The sequence below is a fragment of the Drosophila subobscura genome, chromosome A, assembly GCF_008121235.1.
Source record: "Drosophila subobscura isolate 14011-0131.10 chromosome A, UCBerk_Dsub_1.0, whole genome shotgun sequence".
Classification (NCBI taxonomy): domain Eukaryota; kingdom Metazoa; phylum Arthropoda; class Insecta; order Diptera; family Drosophilidae; genus Drosophila; species Drosophila subobscura.
In genome coordinates, this window is record NC_048530.1 from 14,400,912 (window position 1) to 14,419,674 (window position 18,763).

Below are 18,763 nucleotides of genomic sequence, written 5' to 3' on the forward strand. Positions count from 1 at the left end.
TATGTATGGGTTATTAACTATATTAATTTTGCTAATCATTTTTGCATAACAAACTTGGGTTGAAAATTCGACTAAAGATTTCGACTTAAAGCGGAACAAAACAACATGTTGGGGGAGAGGCAGGGAGGGGGTTAAAGGTTCAAACAAAATTCAGTACTGAAAACACACAATTCAATGGGCTCCTCCTTGCTGATGGGAAGGAACACGAAGGAGTAGCAGCAGCTGTAGCTGGTTTCTTGACAGAAGGAAGGAAGGGTCGTAGGATGGAGGGGGTGCGGTGTGGTGTGGCGTGGCGTGGCGTGTTGTATACTACTTGGCAGCTCCATTGGCCAGAGCGCGGGACTTGCGCTTCTTCAGCTTGGTCTTCACCTTGCGCACCAGATTGACCGTGTCCAGGCTGATGCCCGTCGTTGAGGATTTGTTGATTTGTATGTTGGCGGCACTGTTCCGCTGGTACTGCAGCAAACCGTTGCCATTGCCATTGCCATTGCCGCTGCTGCTGCTGCCGTTTGCTGCTGCTCCGAGTGCTGCGTGTCCCTGGCCGGCCTTCACCGGCAGTCCGGCTGCATTGCGCATCCGTCGAGAGCTGTTGCTGCTGCCAAGTGCCATGCCCGGCTGCTGGACGGCAGTGACCACCAGTCCGCCCGTCTTGAACTTGCTGGGAGCGCGGTGTCCATGCTGTGGATTGATCATGCCAGCGGAGTAATGGCGTCCGCTGCCCGTGTTGGCCATCGACTGATTCTTGTACATCATACGCTGGCCCTGAGACGCGTGCTGCTGCTGCATCTGCTGCTGCTGCTGCTGGAGTGCCGAGCTGCCGGAACTGCCGCGTGTGCGTGCAAAGCGTGTGACCAGCTGTGTGGTCTCGGCAATCTTCATCATGCTGCTCGATTTACGTTTGACCTTCAGTCCAGCACTGCTGGCATCGGGGCCCAGCCCGGCCATGGTTCTGCCCGTCAGTGATTGCTTCTTGCCCAGCTGCATGGGCTTGAAGGAGCGCATCATCTCACGCTGTTGCTCCTCAACGCGTATCAGGCGCTGCGGCTGCATTTTCTTGTGCTCCTCCTGCTGCTGCCACATGATGAGCTTCTGGGAGCAGGCGCTGCAATTTCGATTCAAATGTCAGTTGTGAGATTTACCCACTCTGGAGCTCCCCCCACTTACGTGAACAAATCCACTTGCTCGAGCTTCCTGGGCTTGCGTGTAGGCGGTGCTGCTGCTGCTGCTGCTGCTCCTGTTGCCATGCCTGCAGCCGCTTCTTTGCCACTGGCAGCAGTGAACACGGTGCGGCTTGCTGTGCCACCTCCTCCTCCTCCTCCTCCTCCTCCTCCTCCTGCACTGCGTACGGCACTGGCTGCACTGGCCATGGCATTGGTCTGCGCCTGCACCTGAGCCTGTGACTGGTGCGTCTGGTTCATGTGACCCTTGAACCAGCACAGCGGTCGTCCGTCGGGCTCCCCATGGGCACCCGTCCAGATTTTCTTCTTCAGCGACAGCTTCAGCTGCAGATCATCCGCCGAGGATGTGTTCGTCACATTCCGCTGCGGTATGAAGTTGCTGGGAACATTCCTGTGTGCCAGCAGCAATCAGCATCATGCATTGGATCGATTGGGTTGGATTGGATTGGATTGGATTGGATGGCGCTTACCTTCGTGGCGGAGGCTTTATCTTCATCGCTGCCTTGCTCTCGTGCATATAGAAGCTGGCGGCTGCCTGCTTGGTCGAGGAAATGGCTGCCTCCTGGTCGAGATTGTGCCACGAGTAGGTGCGCCGGGCCGACGTGGATGTTGCGCCCCCCACGCTGCCGCCCTGCTGCTTGTACATGCCCCTTTGGGCTCCGCCATCCAGTTCGGGCGCTGTGCGCGGCGTCAGCTTGTAAAAGTCGAGCTTGGCCCCACCGCCCGGTGTGTTGCTCTTCGAGGGCGTTGTCACAATCAGCTCCGGTGGCATGTGGGCGGGCTTTGGCTTCTGCACCACCGTGTCGCCGATTTCCTCAATGTAGCGCCGCTGCAGCTCGCTCTGGAGCAGGGTGTGCCGCAGTGGTGCCACGGCACCGTAGCCACTCGGCCCGATGGTGGGCGAGTGCTCTTCGTCGTCGGTGGAGAAGTGCAGATCGGAGCCGGGATCGGTGGTGGGCAGATCCAGTGTGGTGCGCACCACCTCGCCGCGCTTCTTGGGCGCCTTGTTGCGCACACGAGTGCGCCGCGTCTGCATGGACTAATGGGGATTAGAATGAGAATGGAAGATGCCGAGAGATGGAGGAGGAGCAGTGATTGTTCTCGTGAGTGGAGTGCGTTGGTGAACCCTGGCAGTGGCTGGACTCTACCTTTCTACGGCGACATATGAAGATCTTGCGATTGGCCAGCCACAGGCGAAAATTGCGATTCACATGCAGCTTGTGATTCGCTTGGGGCTTCTTCTTCTCCGTGGGCAAATACTTTTTCTTTTTGGCTTTCTGCTTGGACGACCCACTGGCCTGACTGGGGCCGGCCGTGCTTCGTGCCCCTCGCGCCGCTGGCTTCTTTGTTGTCTCTGCCGAGTCATTCTCCTGCGACTCCTGCGAGCTCGAACCAATGCTGTCAGCGCTTTCCTTTCCCATGGGCTTCTTCGTCTGCTCAGCCATCGATGTGGCGTTGGCGTTGGCAGTGGTGTTGCTGCTCTCTGGACCACTGCCACCACCTTTCAGTCGCTTGGCCACGACGGTCGACGGTGTCTTGGTGGCGCCCAGCTTGTGGCGACGTCGCTTCAGTGTGTTGATTGCCTTGAACTTGCGCTGGAACATCGGCGTAAAGTAGATGCGATCCAGCTCGTGCATCACTTTCCTCATGCGCCGCAGGCGGAACTACATCAGAGAAGGACAGGTGGGCAGGTGTAGGTGCAGGTGGAGGTGCATTAAGGTGCTGTCAGTCTCTACACCACCCATTGGACGACCCGACCTACCTTTCGTATCTCATGTATGACCTCGGGGGAACTGGGCGGGGCACGTGTGGGTGCACAGCAGGGTCCCTCCAGATCGGAGGCCGTGATTGAGTGCTTGCCCTCGTTGTCCGAGCTGGAACTGCAGTTGCCCTCGTCGCTGTTTGTTTTTCATGCGTGAAAATTGTACACAAAAGATATTGTTAGCGGTTAGTGATGGATTGGGTTCGAAGTGTTTTTTAAAGTAAATTAATTCCCTTGATCGCTTCATTCTTTGAGGCTTTTGTCTATTTTCTTTGTGTTTCCCATAAGCGAACGGACACACACTAAGGCTCCCACCGATTTTCCTATTAAAACAGTTCAGAGTTTCGGTTTCCCCATAAGCGAACGGACTCGCAATAAAGTCAACAAAGTTCCTACTCGTAATTGAGTGTAGTTTGGGCTCTTTGTGGATTGGGTCGTACCTGGAGTAATCCGATAATGGTATATTCAATGGCTCGTCTGCACTGGAGCCTTCTCTCATCAGTCTTTCGATGATTTTGGATCGCAGCCTGTCCTGTTGTTTGAGTAAATTTAAAATCTATTGTGAATGTTAATGCATTTGGATTAGTTAGAAATCAAACCCAGGCGGAAATTAAACAAAAAGTAAACAAGTTAATAAATAAATGTGTGGAAAATACAAGGCAGAAAAGAGCAACAACCACAACTACGGCAACAATAAAACTAAACTAAATTACAGACATCGACATGTGGATACAAAATCTACTGTATAGAAATGGTATATTTATTTCAAAAAATAATATTCTTCGGTTATAATAATACGCAGTTTTCTGTTTGCTTACCACTAAAAACATTTAAAGTAGAAGTAAATTAAAGTACAAAACAAAATAAACGAAACACAATCAGATTATAGAATAATTATTGTAATAGAAATAGAGTTATTTCGGTTCTGGCTGTGCTGTGTGTACATCAAATGAATTAAATTATTACTATATTCACGTGTGGGATAATATTGAGTGAGCATTGGCTGTGTGTGTGTGTGTGCATATATATATATAAAAGATATATGTGATCCCATTGCGTGCATAGTGGATCTCTCTTTCGGGAGGGGGCGAACTATCCACGCAATTGGGATTTCAAAAACATTAGAAAAACTACGATACGCGCAAATAGACAGCATTCAAATTAATTCAACTCAATGCCGTATATCTATCTATATATATACATAGATCTTTGGCTCTGGCCGATGTGTGGGACGCTCTTAATGCGACAATTTGTTCTTCTCTTCGCAATTTTCTCATCGGATGTGTGTACGAGTACGGGAGTGTGGGTGTAGTATATGGGTTTATGTTTATATGCATATGTACTCTATGGGGGATGGGTATACGTATGTTTTACAGCACAGTTTGTCAGCACAGCACAGCGCGATAGCGAGACGATTACAATTACGATTACGATTATCAGGCAAACACAAACAGGGATAACAATTACGATGACGATAACATAAAATACATTTTGAGGCACACTAAAACAATCGTGTGTGTGTGTGTGTGTGTATTTTGTGGTGTCTGCTGTGTGTGTGTGTGTGTGTGTTCGAGAAAGAGTTTCCGGAGAGAAGCGCTTCCTAGGAGACACTCTTCTCCACAGAACGTTTCACTTTCAGCTTATCGTTCATTATACATCCCTGATCGGCCATTTTCTGTAATTTCAATGCTTTCTGTTCGCGTTTCTCGCGTTTTCTTATCTTTTTGATTTGCTTAAATAACTTTGCATGGCGCTTTACTTTGTTTGGATTCTCATCGCAATAGTCCAAAAGTGTCTCACAAAATGCACGTCCCATGTGTTCATAATCCTGCGAAAAACGAAACAAAAAACCAAACAAATGAAATATAAGGGTATCAGGGTAAAGGCTATCTATCTGATGGGAGAGCGTTGTATTCGCGGCCATTCTCTTTGAGCAGCATTTGCTTGTGCATCACGAGCATCAAAGTGTTGCCAGTTGTTGCCCATCGCTTAGGCTACATCTGGGCTCAATCTGAGTGCACTTACCTGCGTATTGAAGTGCGTACCCTTGCGTGAGCCCAGCGAGGAGCCACCAAAGGATGCCTCAATTGTGTAGCTATTGGTGATGCCCAACATCCAGACGACAATACGACCAGTGCCCTCTTTGCTGCGTTGTATCTTGAATTTGCAGCTCTCAAACGAGAACTAAAATACGTTCAACCAATGCCAAAAGTTTGTCCAACAACTCGCATCAATCACTCACCCGATCCGCACTGTTCTTGTGTAGCATCAAGGGGAACACCTGCTCGGTGAGCTTCTTCTCCGGATTTCGCTTGTTCTCACAGCCATAAATGAATATGTTGTGTTTGCGTGAGTGCGCGTGCATATCACAGTACATGGCCACGCCGCACTCTTCAATCAGTCTATAAACCGGGGGCAGAGAGATAAGTTTGGTTTGGGGAAGCTCTGCAGCTGCGACTCACCTTCTAATCATGGCTTTTGTATACCAAATGGACGGATATGTCTCACGGATAACCGTGCGGTATTGCCGATTCAGATCCTTGCCGGTCAGCGAGTTGCGCGTGTTGCCCACAATCACACCATCTGGATTCAGCATTGGCACCAGCTTGAAGATGAACTTGTGGCGCAGCCGCTTGGCCACTGTTGTGTCGCCAGTGATGAAGTCCATCAGTCCCTTCATCATCCATGAGGCGGGCGTTTCGCTTGGATGGACACGTGCCGATACCACAATTGATTTCTTACGCTGCGCACAAGTAAATCGCATCAAATGGATATTTATGATCGATTACAGATCTGTGACTGCTTGGCTTACCCGCATATTTTCTTCATTGCTGGAGGGCGCCGTCACCGTCAGATAGTAGACATTATTCCCCGCCAATGTGCGGCAGAGTAGACGCAATTTACAGAACTTTGACTTGACCGGGTGCCGCTGGATCTCCATGAGATAGTCCTGCAGATCACTGTACGTGTAAGGATAGCTGTGGGCAAAGTAAACCGCATCCTCATCGTGCTCAAACTCAATGGTGAAAGTGAGCGTATACGTGGAGTTGTCTTCATCCTCCTCGTTGGCATTATTGCTGGTACTTCTTCTTGGGATGATAACAACACAATAAAGAGATGCAGACAGACAGAGAGAGAGAGAGAGAGAGAGAGAGGAAGCTTCTAACTTACTCATCATCGTTCCGATAATAGCAGATATTATCACCGCAACGCCGCCAGCCCTGGCTCTTCTCCTTGGCCCCTAGTGTGGAGTACATGACCGGCTGCATGCCATCGTTGTAGAGGCTGTCGGACTTCACGAGATTCACAATCGAGAAGCGATAGAGCATCTTGCGGCGTGTGCGTCGCACGCGAAAGTAGAACCACTGCTTGGAGCGGCTCGTGTAGAGATCGGGACGCAGATACAGCTCATAGTAGGTGGGCGTGATCTGTACCGCTTTGGCCAGGTTGCCGCTCTCGAAGCGCGACTCAAACTCGAGGCCATCGTACTCCTCGGGATTCATGGGATGGCAGTTTGTGACGAATTTGGCACCGCCCACCGCCGAACGGCTGAACTGTTCTTGTGGCAAGGGATTAGAAGAGGATAAAAACGATTGAGACGAGTTGTTCGTCTCCTGATTAGTCGTTGATTCTTGACTCTGGAACGATGAATCTATGCTCAGGCTACAAGCATTAAGGTTACTCGTGGTTGTGCCAGTGCCAGTGCTAGTCCCAGTCCCAGTCCCAGCCCCAGTCCCAGTACCCGTTCCCCCTTCACCCATGAGCCTTGGCTCTGCATCACGATGGGCCCGTGCTGCCCTATTGGCTGCTGCGGCAAGGGTTTGCGCATGCGTATATGGCACCGTGCAGTGCCTCGCTCTTGGGCACTTCATCTTGCTCTGCTGCCCCACAGCTGTGGGTAGGATTAGGATCAAGGTCAACTACTGAAATAAACTCACTAAAATATTACAAAAGATGTCAAAGTTTGAAGAACACACAAAGAAACGAGTAAGAGTGAAAGCTCTATGGGTTCCACAATCTTTGATCATCTTGAGGCGAGTCCTGAGGCCCTGCCAGAGGTCTCCATCTGCTTACATGCTAGCCTCATTTTGCTCTTGCTCTCCTCCCCCACCAAAGTTTCCGTTTCGGAGACAGTTTCCGAGCCAGCAGGAGACAGTGGCATGGTGTCGGCACCGCCAGCAAGTCGACATGAATGCCACGATGTTGTGTCTGCTGATTCGGTGGTGGTGGTGATGGATTCCTTATCGGAATCGAAGCTATGCTTCATCTCTGAATTTGTAACTATGTTCGAGTTGGGTGAAACGGGACGAGCACTGCGCTCAAAGGCCACCTCCAGGCGAGCAATGTTCTTCTTGGGCAACTTGATCGGGGAAATGGCATACTTGCTCGACGACGCTACCTTTTGGTTGCCGCTGGCCGTGCCCGTTGTCAGGTGTTTGTCATCGCCTTGATCCACCAGGCGATCGATCATGGGCTTGGTCACCTTCTTCCCAAACTGGCTGAGGATGTAGCGCGGCGAGGCGGGCTTGTACTCGCTGGTGTTGTTCTTCCAGATGTCATCGATCTCGCTGATGGCGTTGCTCTTCTCCGTCGACGTGCTCTTGGGCTTGCTCTCCGATCGGCTGCCCGTCTGGCTGTTGTGGCCAGCACTTGCCCCGGCAGTGGGTTGTTGCTGTTGCTGGTGCTGTTGCTTCTCCTCTGCGCTGGCAGCGGCATTCATGTAGCGCCGCTTCTTCTCCTCGATGAGATCCTTGATGATGGCTTTTTCCCGAGCCTCGCCACTGAAGCCGCAGCCAGCGCCACTCGTGTCGTAGTCATACTCATCATCGAAATCAATGTCTTCGTCCAGGGAGGCGCTGGTCGAGCGATTGTCCAGGCTGTTGATCATCTTGGAGACGCTGTTCAGCTTGCCACCGCGACTCCCGGCCGGCTGCCGCACTGGCGTCGATCGACTTGGCGGCGTTGAGTCGTTCCTGGAGTCCGATGAGTAGTCCGACTCATCGCTCGACTCCTCCTCCTTCTTGGCCCTGGGCTTTGCCTGTGGTTTTTCGTTTTTTTGCTTTTTATTTAGTGGTCGCATTCAAATGAAAATCAGGTGAATGTTGTTGTATTCCTCGCCCTCCCCCCAAAAGGGTTAGTGCAGAGTGCAAAGTGCGTGACATTTGTGTGTGTGTGTGTGTGTGTGTGTGTGTGTGTGTGTGTGTGTGTGAAATGAATCTCTACGAATAGAAAGGGAATGCGGAATACTCACATAATTGACCGCACTGATGGGACTGTAGCTGAACACAACAATTCCATTCTCCTCGCCCACGGGCCGTGGCTTCAGCTCGTTGCCAGTCGGTGCATTGAGCGGCTCGGGCTGGGCCGGCACATAGGGAATGTGTGTGATGCGCTCCTCGATGACCTGCATGGAGATTAGGTTAGATTCGATTAAATAGGAATAAAGTAAACCGAAGCACATCCTTAATTTTAATTCGCTGTAAAAACTTTGCATAAGCAAACGGCACCAGCCATGATTGACATTTTCTTTGACTACTTTCCTCCCCACCTGTTATTCCCACCACCCCACCAGTGGTATTCAAGTATTCATCAACATCTAGTGGCAGATGTTTGGTGCCGCACAAATTCTCATCGCTGCTTTGTGTCCTTCTTAATAAGGAATTTTAGCAAAATGTCAGCCATACGATTGCGAGTCGTAGTTACCGATGAGCAGTCCCCCATTTCCTTTCTCTCTTCCTCCACCTCGACCCCTTATTCATTTTGTTTTCCCCACACCCCCTGCCTGCCCATCCACAGATTTGGCTTCACGTCATTTGCTGTGTTTTTATTGTACCCACAAGCTGGAGAAGCTTATTTGTTTAGCCCTGGATATAGTGGCGCTTACTTACATAAGACGGGATGGTATGGGCTGGATGTGCACAGTGGGCCACTAAGATCCACGGGCAAATCTCGGGGGAACTTTAAAGCAAGGTTAGAATAAGCCATGAGCGGCGAGTACTCACTCCAATGATACCCTACTGCTGTGCATTCGAATAAATAATATTATAAATAATACAAATTCTCTGCACAAATTTCTCAGAGCACGATTTTTGGGTGTTATATTATTTATAACCTGGATGCTGGCTGGAATACATATCTGGAATGGCTTTTAGTTTTCGTGTCACATGTGACTGTAAGTAACGCGAGAACTGTAACAATCCCTTCCCAGTGGAAGCAAAATTGACTGATTAATATAAAAAGGGTTCTGCTAATGGAGCTTTAATATTACCCCACATAACATATTTCGTAAAACATTTCGTTCCACTGTGTGAGGCGGCAGCAGAGGCTTAACATGCAAATCTGAAGCTCTGTCGTGTTTCTCCTTCTGTGTGCGTCTGCATGTGTGAGCGCGTGTGTGTGTGTGCGAGTGAGCTCTGGCTTAATTGAAACATATCAACCGTCAGTTGGCAGAGGCAGCGGCAGCAGCAGCAGCGCTTTCCCGAGACGAGACGAGACCAAAACGAAAACGAAACAGAAATCCGCCCTCGCCCTTGCTATCGCGCTGTGTGACGTGTGCCAAAGGTTGCTGTAAATCATTCTTTTCTCTCTGACTCTGCCACTGCTCTTTTTATACATATTTTTGTTGTATTCATTTCAGCTTATTTTTTTGTGCAGTGCATGTGTGTTGTGTGTTGTCTGTGTGTGTTATCAAACTAACTAACTAATTAGCTTGTTTATTTCTCTCATCTCGCTGTCAGGCTTCCCTTACGACTCTCTCTGCTCTCTCTCTGTTTCTTTTTTCTCACTCTGGTAATGAAAACTTTCTATGCCTTTATGCACGGTACCGTTCATCTGTCCGTTCGTCCATTGCCAATGCCAGTGCCACTGTAGCAAAACAACAAACAGAACAACAGCAACGGCAACAGCGCAGGTACAACGGTACAACAAATACAAAGTCAAATCAACACTGAAGGCGTTTTTGAAATTTCGCTTTTCACTTTTAATTTGCGTTCGCAAATTTGAACGTCGTGTTCTGTCGCCTATGAGGATAAGCAAGAAGGGAATACACAACAGAAGAATCCCAGAGAGAGAAAGGAAGAACAAAGGAATCCAATTTGATACTCTTTCAGATCGGATTATTTATTTAGCGTATTGCTGGTGCACCTGGAACAAACCGGTATACCAAGAATCCCTTGAAAATCAGTATACCCGTTATTGGCAAAGGGCATTCAAAGGGCGGAAAAGAAAAGACGATTTGTCCAACTTTCTTTGCCGATTGTTTTCCTTGTTATTATTTTTGTCCTTAATTGCATTTACAGTTCGTGAAACTTTACAAGAGAGAGAGAGCGCAGCGGGTGTGTGTTTGTGTGCTTGAGTGTATGTATGAGAGCGGAACGTGCCTAGAGCTTTCCTCACAGCAGAGGTGGAAGGAAAGAAGGAACGATGACAAGAAGGGCCAAGCTGTTCAGGATATTCGTTATCGATCACAGATTATGTGCTCAAATTTAGCTAAAAAAAAACTATCTTTTACATTCATTGATGGTTTTTTTTGCTTGTTTGTTTTGTTGGCACCTTTGTTAACTGAGTACAAGGTAATTGACAGGGAAATGTTCAAACTGCGCCACAAACAAATTGCTCAACAATTGACCTCCACTTTGATAGACCGACTGCCGTCTGCCATCCCCTCGCCGTCGTTCTCTCTAATACCACTTAGCAGTCAGTGTTGGCCAACTCTCTTTTGGCATTTCACCACCCCACCACCCCACCGACCCAACACCCCACCGCACTGCACAGCCTTTTATTCTATAGCCCATAGATCATTCCCCATAGATTTTAGTGGCTGCGGACAGGGTGTATGTGTAATATTTGTCTAAAACACAATTTGGCAGCAGAATCGAATTTACAAATCCGTGCAACAAATCAAATCAATTCTTAACATGGCCAACGATTTGGCCCAACAATTAGGCAAAAGAACAACAATACGAACAGAAATCTGATGAGCAACAGCAACAAAAACAAGCGGAAACGAAAGGATTTTTTATTGCACTTTTAGTTGTTGTTTTAGTATTTGTTGTTGTATTTTGGCTAACAAATGTGTGCCGCATGCCATGGGGGTTAACCGGTGGGTTAACGAGGTGTAAACGCCAATGGGTTGGATTGGGGGGAGGCGGGGACGAGTGTGCACCTTTTTATTTTATTTTAGTTCTTTTTTGCTTTTATTGCAATTTGACCTACATATGTACATATGTATTCGCGGCAGAGAGAGAGAGAGAGAGAGACGGAGAGCAGGAAGGAGGGTGGTATAGATGAGGATGTGAGAATGGGAGGCGAATTAGTTGCCGTTGCCTTTTTTGTGGGGGCGCGCTGCCTTTTAAAGCGTCCGCGAGGTCGCACCCCACCATCGTCGGCACCTCGACTCCTCTTTTTCAGCCAAGCGTAAAAGATTCGCTCGCTGGCTCGTTTTATGTGCATTAATATTTATGAGGCGAGGCACGCATGTCCCCGGGATATCCTGCCAGACAAGGTGCGTGTCAAAGTCATTGAATATCCTTTCCCACCCACTCCCCCTCCCGCCCCACCGAAACTAGGACAGCCAGCGGCTGTCCTTCGCTCGATATTGAATTGAATGGGATGGTATGGCTGGTTGGTTAGATGAGCCATGTGCCGTGTCCATGGGTAGAGTTTAGTTGTTGCACTTTTGCACTCACCTGACACTCCACCGGCCATCTGGGGGCCTGCTGTGAGCAGTCATTGTCCTTGTCCTTCGGCAGGGCGAAAAGATCGCGCGGTTCCTTCAGTCGTGCAACGGGTCGCAGGGTTTTCTCATCCGTATTCACAACCAATTGATTGGTCTTCAGGCCCTTTGATAAAAAACTGCCAAGAAAGCCTGCCAACGAAAGAGACATAGAGAGAGAGATTTATATATTATTAAATTAATTTATTTCTTAAAGAATATACGCTAAATGTTTGCCAAACCCTGACTCACTTTGGACCGACATTTGAAATATTAAAATTCAATCAATTTAAAACGGAAACTCTAAAAACTTTTGGGTACACAACGAACAGCTACTCCTAATTTGTACTGAATAAATGTTAAATGTTTGACTAGAACTAGGGAATTGAATTGAATTGTGATGAATGAATGATGGATATAAACCTACAAAACTGATTATCAAGTCAAGGCTTGGGCGGACTACTGTCTGTTTCGGTTTTAGCTTCTTGTCATTTGCTTCCAGCTACAAAGTGTTGAGAGACGAGCGAAATGGCCATTAATATGGCCTAAATGAATCTGTGGGACAGCATTTGGCGACAACAATTAATTGCTATGGCACACATCATTCATCCCTCCCCCATCTACAAGTTAAGATTTTTGTGTGTCTGTGGAAAAGATATTTCATTTTCATCTTCTCCACCCATTTGCAGCACGCTTTTTCTTTTGCCTGCAACATATTTTGTTAATTAATTTTTGGTTGCTTTTCTTTAGCCTTCCTCCAGTCCCCGTGCCACCCCGTGCTTATTCAGATTTTATTAGCGCATAAAAACAGATTTTTTGTTATTCTCTGTCCTCTTTTTTCTTCTTTCTCTTCTCTTTTTTCCGCCTCATTGGCTGCCACTTTTATTGCAAATTTTTGCGCTGGAATGGATGGGGGCAGCATCTGGAGGTAAGGGTGGCCGGGTGGGTGTTCTGTGGAACATCTAATGTCTGACCCACTGTAAATCTGTTTTGGGTTGTTCTCTTTTGCCAGCGTATAGAAAATCATTTAAAATCCTGTCAACTCGATTAAATGTCGCTTATTATTTGCATGCTATTTTTTTTATGCACGTGCCGCGCGCGTCTTGGCATCGGCAACGGCATCGGCATCGGATGTAGCTTATGTTCGCGTTAAGATGAACATTAATTTAAGCATACAAAATCTTTTCAAAGAAAGCCAACCCATCAAATGTTGCACAGAGATTTACGGCCAACAGATTTGTTCGAAACATTTTTCGAAAATCAATTCAAAGAAATGGATTTCATAAAGCGAAATAATTGCGAAATAATAGCTGAATTGTTTTTAGACTTTTGAATGGCTGACAAAAATGTGTGTATGAACGAGCAGATCCTGGGAGTAAAACCCAGGATAATTCAGGAAATTTAAAGTTGACCGGCAACAGTTTATTTCAACAAATAAGTTAATGGGATTTCATACAGAACTCCCAAATAAATTGGCAGACTTTTTCGTCTACACATTCTCATCCACAATATGCATTTATAAATAAAAAGAAAACTAATTGTTCCTTAAAAATATAGAGGCTCGTACGCCGCCTTTTATATTTAACAAAATAAATCAAATTTAAAGAGATAAATAAGGTTTCCATCATTTGGACTCTATTCTCTTTGAAATTTCTAAATATTCTCAAGAAATATTTAAGATCAATTCCCATACCAATTCCGGTATAGCTGTGAATTCTCTTCACAATCTCTAATACATTTATGACCATCTTCAAACTTTTTATTTGGGAATCCTTTGAATAAGATAATTCTTCTACATTCTTGCCCCATCTAAAACAATCTGTGGAATGGAGATGCCTGTGTGGATATACATATTTCCCATTAATAGCCATCTCGAGAATCCTTCTTCCCCACAACTAATCCATTGCACAGAGCTCTCTAGTTGTCACGTTCGCGGGGGATTGTCGTTTTGAATTATTCTCGGAACATGTCAGGGCAGAGATTACTCGCTTGAATATGTGTATAATTTTGCACGACACTTGGGCACTCATCCTCTTGTGTACAGACATGTAGACGCTGAGTAAAAGTATGTCAAATTGTTTCACAGCTCGTTTCAATGGATTTCTGTGAATCCTCAACGCTTACCGGCAAACAGATCACACCCAAGTTAGTGGTGGTGCGGGGGTACTGCTCCTTCAAAACAACAAGAAATACAACCGAAAAGGAAAACACAAAACGAAAGTAAGAGAGAAAGAGCGAAAGAGAGTGGTTGAGTGGGAGACACACGCACAGCTGTTTCGTTTTTGGGACCGAAATTATTGCTTGTTTTTGGCAAAAGATATTCAAAAATTTCCTGTGGCACTCAAACAAAACAACACAAAAACAAAAAAATTTAACCAAAATAAAAATGTATTTCGAAGCAAAATCTATAGAAAACTTTGTACTGAACCTAGAGACAGATAGCTAGATATTCTGAGATATACATGGTTGTAATAAACAGAGAGATTGGAGAGCCCATAATCGTTTCCATTCAACTTATAATTCGATTATGTCTTACTTTTGATTCGAACTTGAATCGGGAATACGCGAATTCGAGGAGGTGGAGATCGAGGAACCGTTTGGATTCGAACTTGTCTTTTTGTTTTGGTTTTGGATTCGATTTACGCGATATTTGATTTCGATTTACTCGATATTTGGTTTCAGTTTCAATTTGGAATTTCGTGTTGTTTTCGAGATTTCTCGTGGTGGGTCGGTCGGTCGGAGGCGATTCTTGTTTGTGTCGTTTGGCGCTCTTGCCGTTGCCGCGTTGTTGACTAAAACAGAAAACCCAAGCGAATGTGGAGGAATGCTCAAAATCTTCCTTTGCCACACAGACATTGCCGTTGGCGTCGGTTCGGTTGTCTCTGCCATCGTTGGCGTCGGTTGGCGACGTCGATGCGTGTGCACCTCTCGTACTGCGAGTCGACGACGGCACCGACGGCAACAATGGCAACGACAGCGGCAGCGGACAGCAAATATTATTTAATGCGAAAGAGCAAGGAACCCAAAAGAGCGAGTGAGAGCGTGTGAGCGAGCGCGGCGCCAGTGAGAGTGGGGCAGAGAGCTTTTGCACTTTCGCTGCCGACGCGACGCAAGCAGTGGGTGGGCATTTGAGCTTTTTTTTGTGCACCCCATCAGCTGCTTGCACCTGTTTACCGTTGTCCTGTGTGGGGGTTTTGGGTGTTTGAGCTTTCGCCTCCATGTGTGTGTGTGCGTGATCTTCTTCACCATAATTGGAACTTTTCGTAATGGTTAGCGGTTAAAATCAGCGAGAAATTATAGATAAAAGAGTTTAAAAGATATCGAAAAATTCCATTGAAAAATCGGTCGTCCCATTGATTTTCCCCCTTAACTATGGGCGGAACTATTTAAGTTCACCTCAGAGGAGATTGATCTAAAAAAATTCTTTAAGAAGTAAAAAATGGTATTAAAAATACCGAAAAGTAATATTTTGATAATGTTAAGGGCGTTTTCCATAAACATTAGTGAAATTGCTTAAATCAGTTGAAATTGCATCGACACAATATATTTTTATACTAAATTTCCATATGTACTACGTTGCACTTTTCGAATAAACTTTTGTTGTTTATTTACTGAATGAATCGAGGCAATGCTCCCCAAGGGGCAATCATATACGATAAAAGTCTCTCTTATTATATCAACAAACAAAATAAATGAAGACTAATATTACATTGTTCATGTATGGTGATTCATGAATAAAGATTTACACTGGAAATGGACCATGTCTTCATAGACTTTCAGTGAATTCTTTTTATGAGTGAAGGAACGAAATTTAACTGCATTTTTTTATATTTGCATAAAGTAATTTAATATTCTGTTGTTTAAATTGTTTGTTTGCTTTGATATGCAGTACACACGTACACAAACCACTTTGGTTGCATAAAGCTTGCCCCACGACGACCTTGACCTTGCACTCGAAGCGATGCATGCGTAATGCCATGAGAGACCCTTCCCGTTCCCGTCCCGTCCCGTTCCATTCTGTGTGGCTTTTGAGCTTTCAAATGCCAGTTGTCGCTGGAGCTTTTGTTTAACAAATAGTTGTACCTTTTGCTGTGGGTAGCTGTGGGAATCGATGCCAATTGTTTGTTGCCCAAAAAGAACAAAGGCAAGAGACATGCCCACATTCCTTCTTTCATTCATTAACAAAACTAAAGAAAGATGGAAAAGACACCCAAAGCTCTCTCTGTTTTGAAATGTTGCGCCCAGCACGAGCTGCCTGCTGCATGCAACGGACGCGACGCCCAGCGTCGACTGCAGAGCACACGGGGACGGTAGACTGGCAGGAATTTAGCATTAATTAAATTTTCATGCTCAAATGCAGGCAGCAATCGGCGTCGCGATGGCACCGATGAATGCCATGCGACCGCGGCTATCGGCTGCCGAGATTTCTAATTGCAAAAAAAATGTTTTGCATATTATTTATCAACTTTTTAAATTGTATTATAATTTGTAATATTTATGGCATTTTGTTTATCCCACAAAATGCTCGAAACATTCGGCCAATGCCTTACCCACAGAGCAGACCAGGCCCGATCCGATCCGACCCGACCCGATCAGCAACTGCGCTGCGTCGCAATACAAAATCTCATCTGTCGTGGTTCCCCCACAAGCAAATTCATAGAATTTCACAATTTTCTCAACATTTTTGTTCCCCATTGTGGATCTTTTCTTTATATTGCTTTTTCGTTTCGGGTTTTATTCGAATATTTTGGATTTCTTTGTTTTTTGTGGTCGTTGCCTTTTGGATTTATTATGAGAAGCCACTCACGACTCATTAAAGGTAGACGTCTTTTGCCTGAATCGTTCCCACCACAGACTAGACTCGAGACGCACAGGCGAATGCTGCATAAGAGAACAATGCACTCCTAACACCCCGCCCTTAATTAGGAGCCAAGTTAGTCCAGATACATATTATTATTATTTATCCCTTCCCATGTGCCGTTTGCTTTGAAAGAAGGGCATTCCCGTAATCGTCTTCACCCATTTCCACCTGCAATTGCATGCTCAATATGCGATGGTTATTGCCATCAGACTCGAACCGAACGAAATGCCCCGTGGATAAAATAGCAAAGGAAAACCCCAGCCAATGACCGACATTTTCCCCCGAAACGCAACGCAGCGCAGCGCAGCGCAGCGACAACAACAACAACAACGACAAAGACGACGAAATTAATGAGAAATGGAGGTGGTTTTTTGGTTCTGTTGATTTATGCACGGACTGGGGGAAAATATCATTAATCGCAATTCAATGAACTGGGAATGTATTTTTATGGGGGGACTGCCTGTTGGATGGTATGGAAACGACTTTGATTTTCTTTTGATTTGCAACTTTCGAGTTCTGTGATTTCTGTGTGATTTCCTTTTGTGTGTTAATGATTTTGTTGGCGTTGTCATGACAGCCCCCAACCCAGCCCAGAAATAACTTTAATGCTAATTCTAATACCAATTTATATCCGATTTCTTCATCTTTCAGTGATTGCAGCAGTGTGTGTGTATGGGTGTGTGGCCAAAGAAGGACAATAAAAAAGGGAAACCAAAGGCCGGAACGAGCAAAAGAATTTCGTAAACAGATTCCAAAAACAAAACAAAACAACGATTCACAACGAAAACTTTTGGAGAAGGCAACAGGAGAGACGACCATTGAACAGTGCCACTCCATTCTCCGCACCAAAACTATGGCCATGTAGTACAGGACCAACAGAAGGGAAACAAAGAACAAAAATACAAATAACACCGAGGTGCCCTTAGACAATCGAATTCGTACAACAAACCCAGCAACAAGCAACAACGCAATTTATAACCAATTGAAAGTAAGCAATTCTTAAGAATCATTCACACAGACAATCAATCTATTTGAATATCATTTGAAGCTCGAATGTCTCTTTTTAGCGCAGAAATGTATACATATGTACATATATTTTAGCTTCCCCTAAATATGCACTCTTATTAATTCCTGTCTTAGTTTATCTAGCTGTGAGAATCAGTCTGAAAGATGGAACCTTAACTCACTAAAACTAAACAGCTGCGAATTAAATTAGTTTATTAAAATTCTCTTGGAATTTTATCGTTCAGAGCGAATGCTCTCTTTCTCTTTCGGGTGAATGTATCCGGTTTATTGGAACGATTATCTAAGTCATCCTTATGTCACATACTTGTATAACTATTATTTAACAAGAAAACACTAACTTGTACCTCCACTGGATGCGGTCAACGTACAGACGGGAAAGAGCTGAGCCTGGAGAAATTGCACGCGCCCACCGCCGCCGACAAAGTCCATGATTTAGGATCCGCTTAGCCTACGACATGATGGCAATGGGACTTGAGAGGATTACTAAAGAAGAATGATGCAGGGTTGGATAATCCACTCGTGTGTATTACGCGGAACCGCACAATTCTCGGATTGATTTTACAGAGCAGTTCGATTGCAGTTTTATTTGGCTTTGGCACACATGAAAATGCAAGAGCTGTTGGTACTTCTTGCAGCAGTATTCGTATGTGGATAGATGGGCTCCCTGCTCGTTCTGCTCTGTCTTATGCAACTCTCTGTATATAATTGGTGTCGTCGCCTCTTGGGCCCTCGTTAGGCGGCATTTTGACGCTGATTATTGTTAGTTTTTTGTGGCTTTCTCTTAGACTTTGTTTGGTTTGCTCGAAGGCGACTCCTATTCGAACCGACTCCGACTCGCATTGCGTCGCGTCGCGGCGATACTGAGTGGTTTTCCCCATTCGATAACTGGTGCCCGCCTGCTGTGTGCCAACTCGAATTTCCACTGTGCGACTGTTATAAACAAATAAACAAAGCCAAGCCTCTCCAGTCCTCCAGTCGTTGTTCTCTGCTGTCGCTGTTGGTTGTCTCTAACGCCAAAAAAAACAACCACAACAACAACACAAAAAACACAAAAGAATAGAGGAAGTGCAAGGTAGTCCTGGCATTCGATGCGCCCCCAACTAAGCCCCAGACATACCCATGCATGCACACAGACATGCCATGAACATGAATTTGATTCGATTCGATTCGATTCGATTCCGGCTGGTGCTCAAACAAAGCCAAAGGCAAAGGCAACCCAGCCT

General features: G+C 46.0%; 2 protein-coding genes across 7 annotated transcripts in view; one reads left to right on the plus strand and one right to left on the minus strand.

The window, feature by feature from the left end:
• The window catches only part of LOC117903028 (glutamine-dependent NAD(+) synthetase), a 29,799-nt gene that overhangs the window by 548 nt on the left and 10,488 nt on the right, over positions 1-18,763 (plus strand). The window contains exon 2 of the mRNA XM_034814759.1: positions 17,166-17,502. The gene's annotated coding sequence lies outside the window, so the exon portion shown is untranslated. The remainder of the gene's footprint in view (positions 1-17,165; positions 17,503-18,763) is intronic.
• On the minus strand, positions 240-17,984 carry LOC117902988 (cytosolic carboxypeptidase Nna1). 6 transcript variants are annotated; one of them, XM_034814749.1, is made up of 16 exons: positions 17,885-17,984; positions 11,628-11,806; positions 8,192-8,344; positions 7,015-7,978; positions 6,112-6,832; positions 5,753-6,026; positions 5,403-5,683; positions 5,183-5,342; positions 4,966-5,124; positions 4,700-4,768; positions 3,381-3,496; positions 2,941-3,076; positions 2,327-2,842; positions 1,649-2,217; positions 1,165-1,569; positions 240-1,102 (listed from the first exon to the last, which is right to left on the minus strand). In XM_034814749.1, the coding sequence occupies exons 1-16, from the start codon at positions 17,967-17,969 to the stop codon at positions 310-312; spliced, it is 5,580 nt and encodes a 1,859-aa protein (XP_034670640.1). In that variant the 5' UTR covers positions 17,970-17,984; the 3' UTR covers positions 240-309. The 6 variants fall into 6 exon arrangements, with proteins under 6 accessions (XP_034670640.1, XP_034670631.1, XP_034670594.1 ...); XM_034814740.1 differs by having other exon boundaries at positions 4,601-4,768; XM_034814703.1 differs by having other exon boundaries at positions 4,601-4,768; positions 5,753-6,029.

Coding starts and splice junctions, on each gene's coding strand:
- LOC117902988 (XM_034814703.1), bottom strand. CDS start 17,969: ATGGACTTTGTCGGCGGCGGTGGGCGCGTGCAATTTCTCCAGGCTCAG. Junction 6,833..7,014: donor GAGCAAAATGAGGCTAGCAT/GTAAGCAGATGG, acceptor TCCTACCCACAG/CTGTGGGGCAGCAGAGCAAG. Junction 4,769..4,965: donor GTACGCACTTCAATACGCAG/GTAAGTGCACTC, acceptor CGTTTTTCGCAG/GATTATGAACACATGGGACG.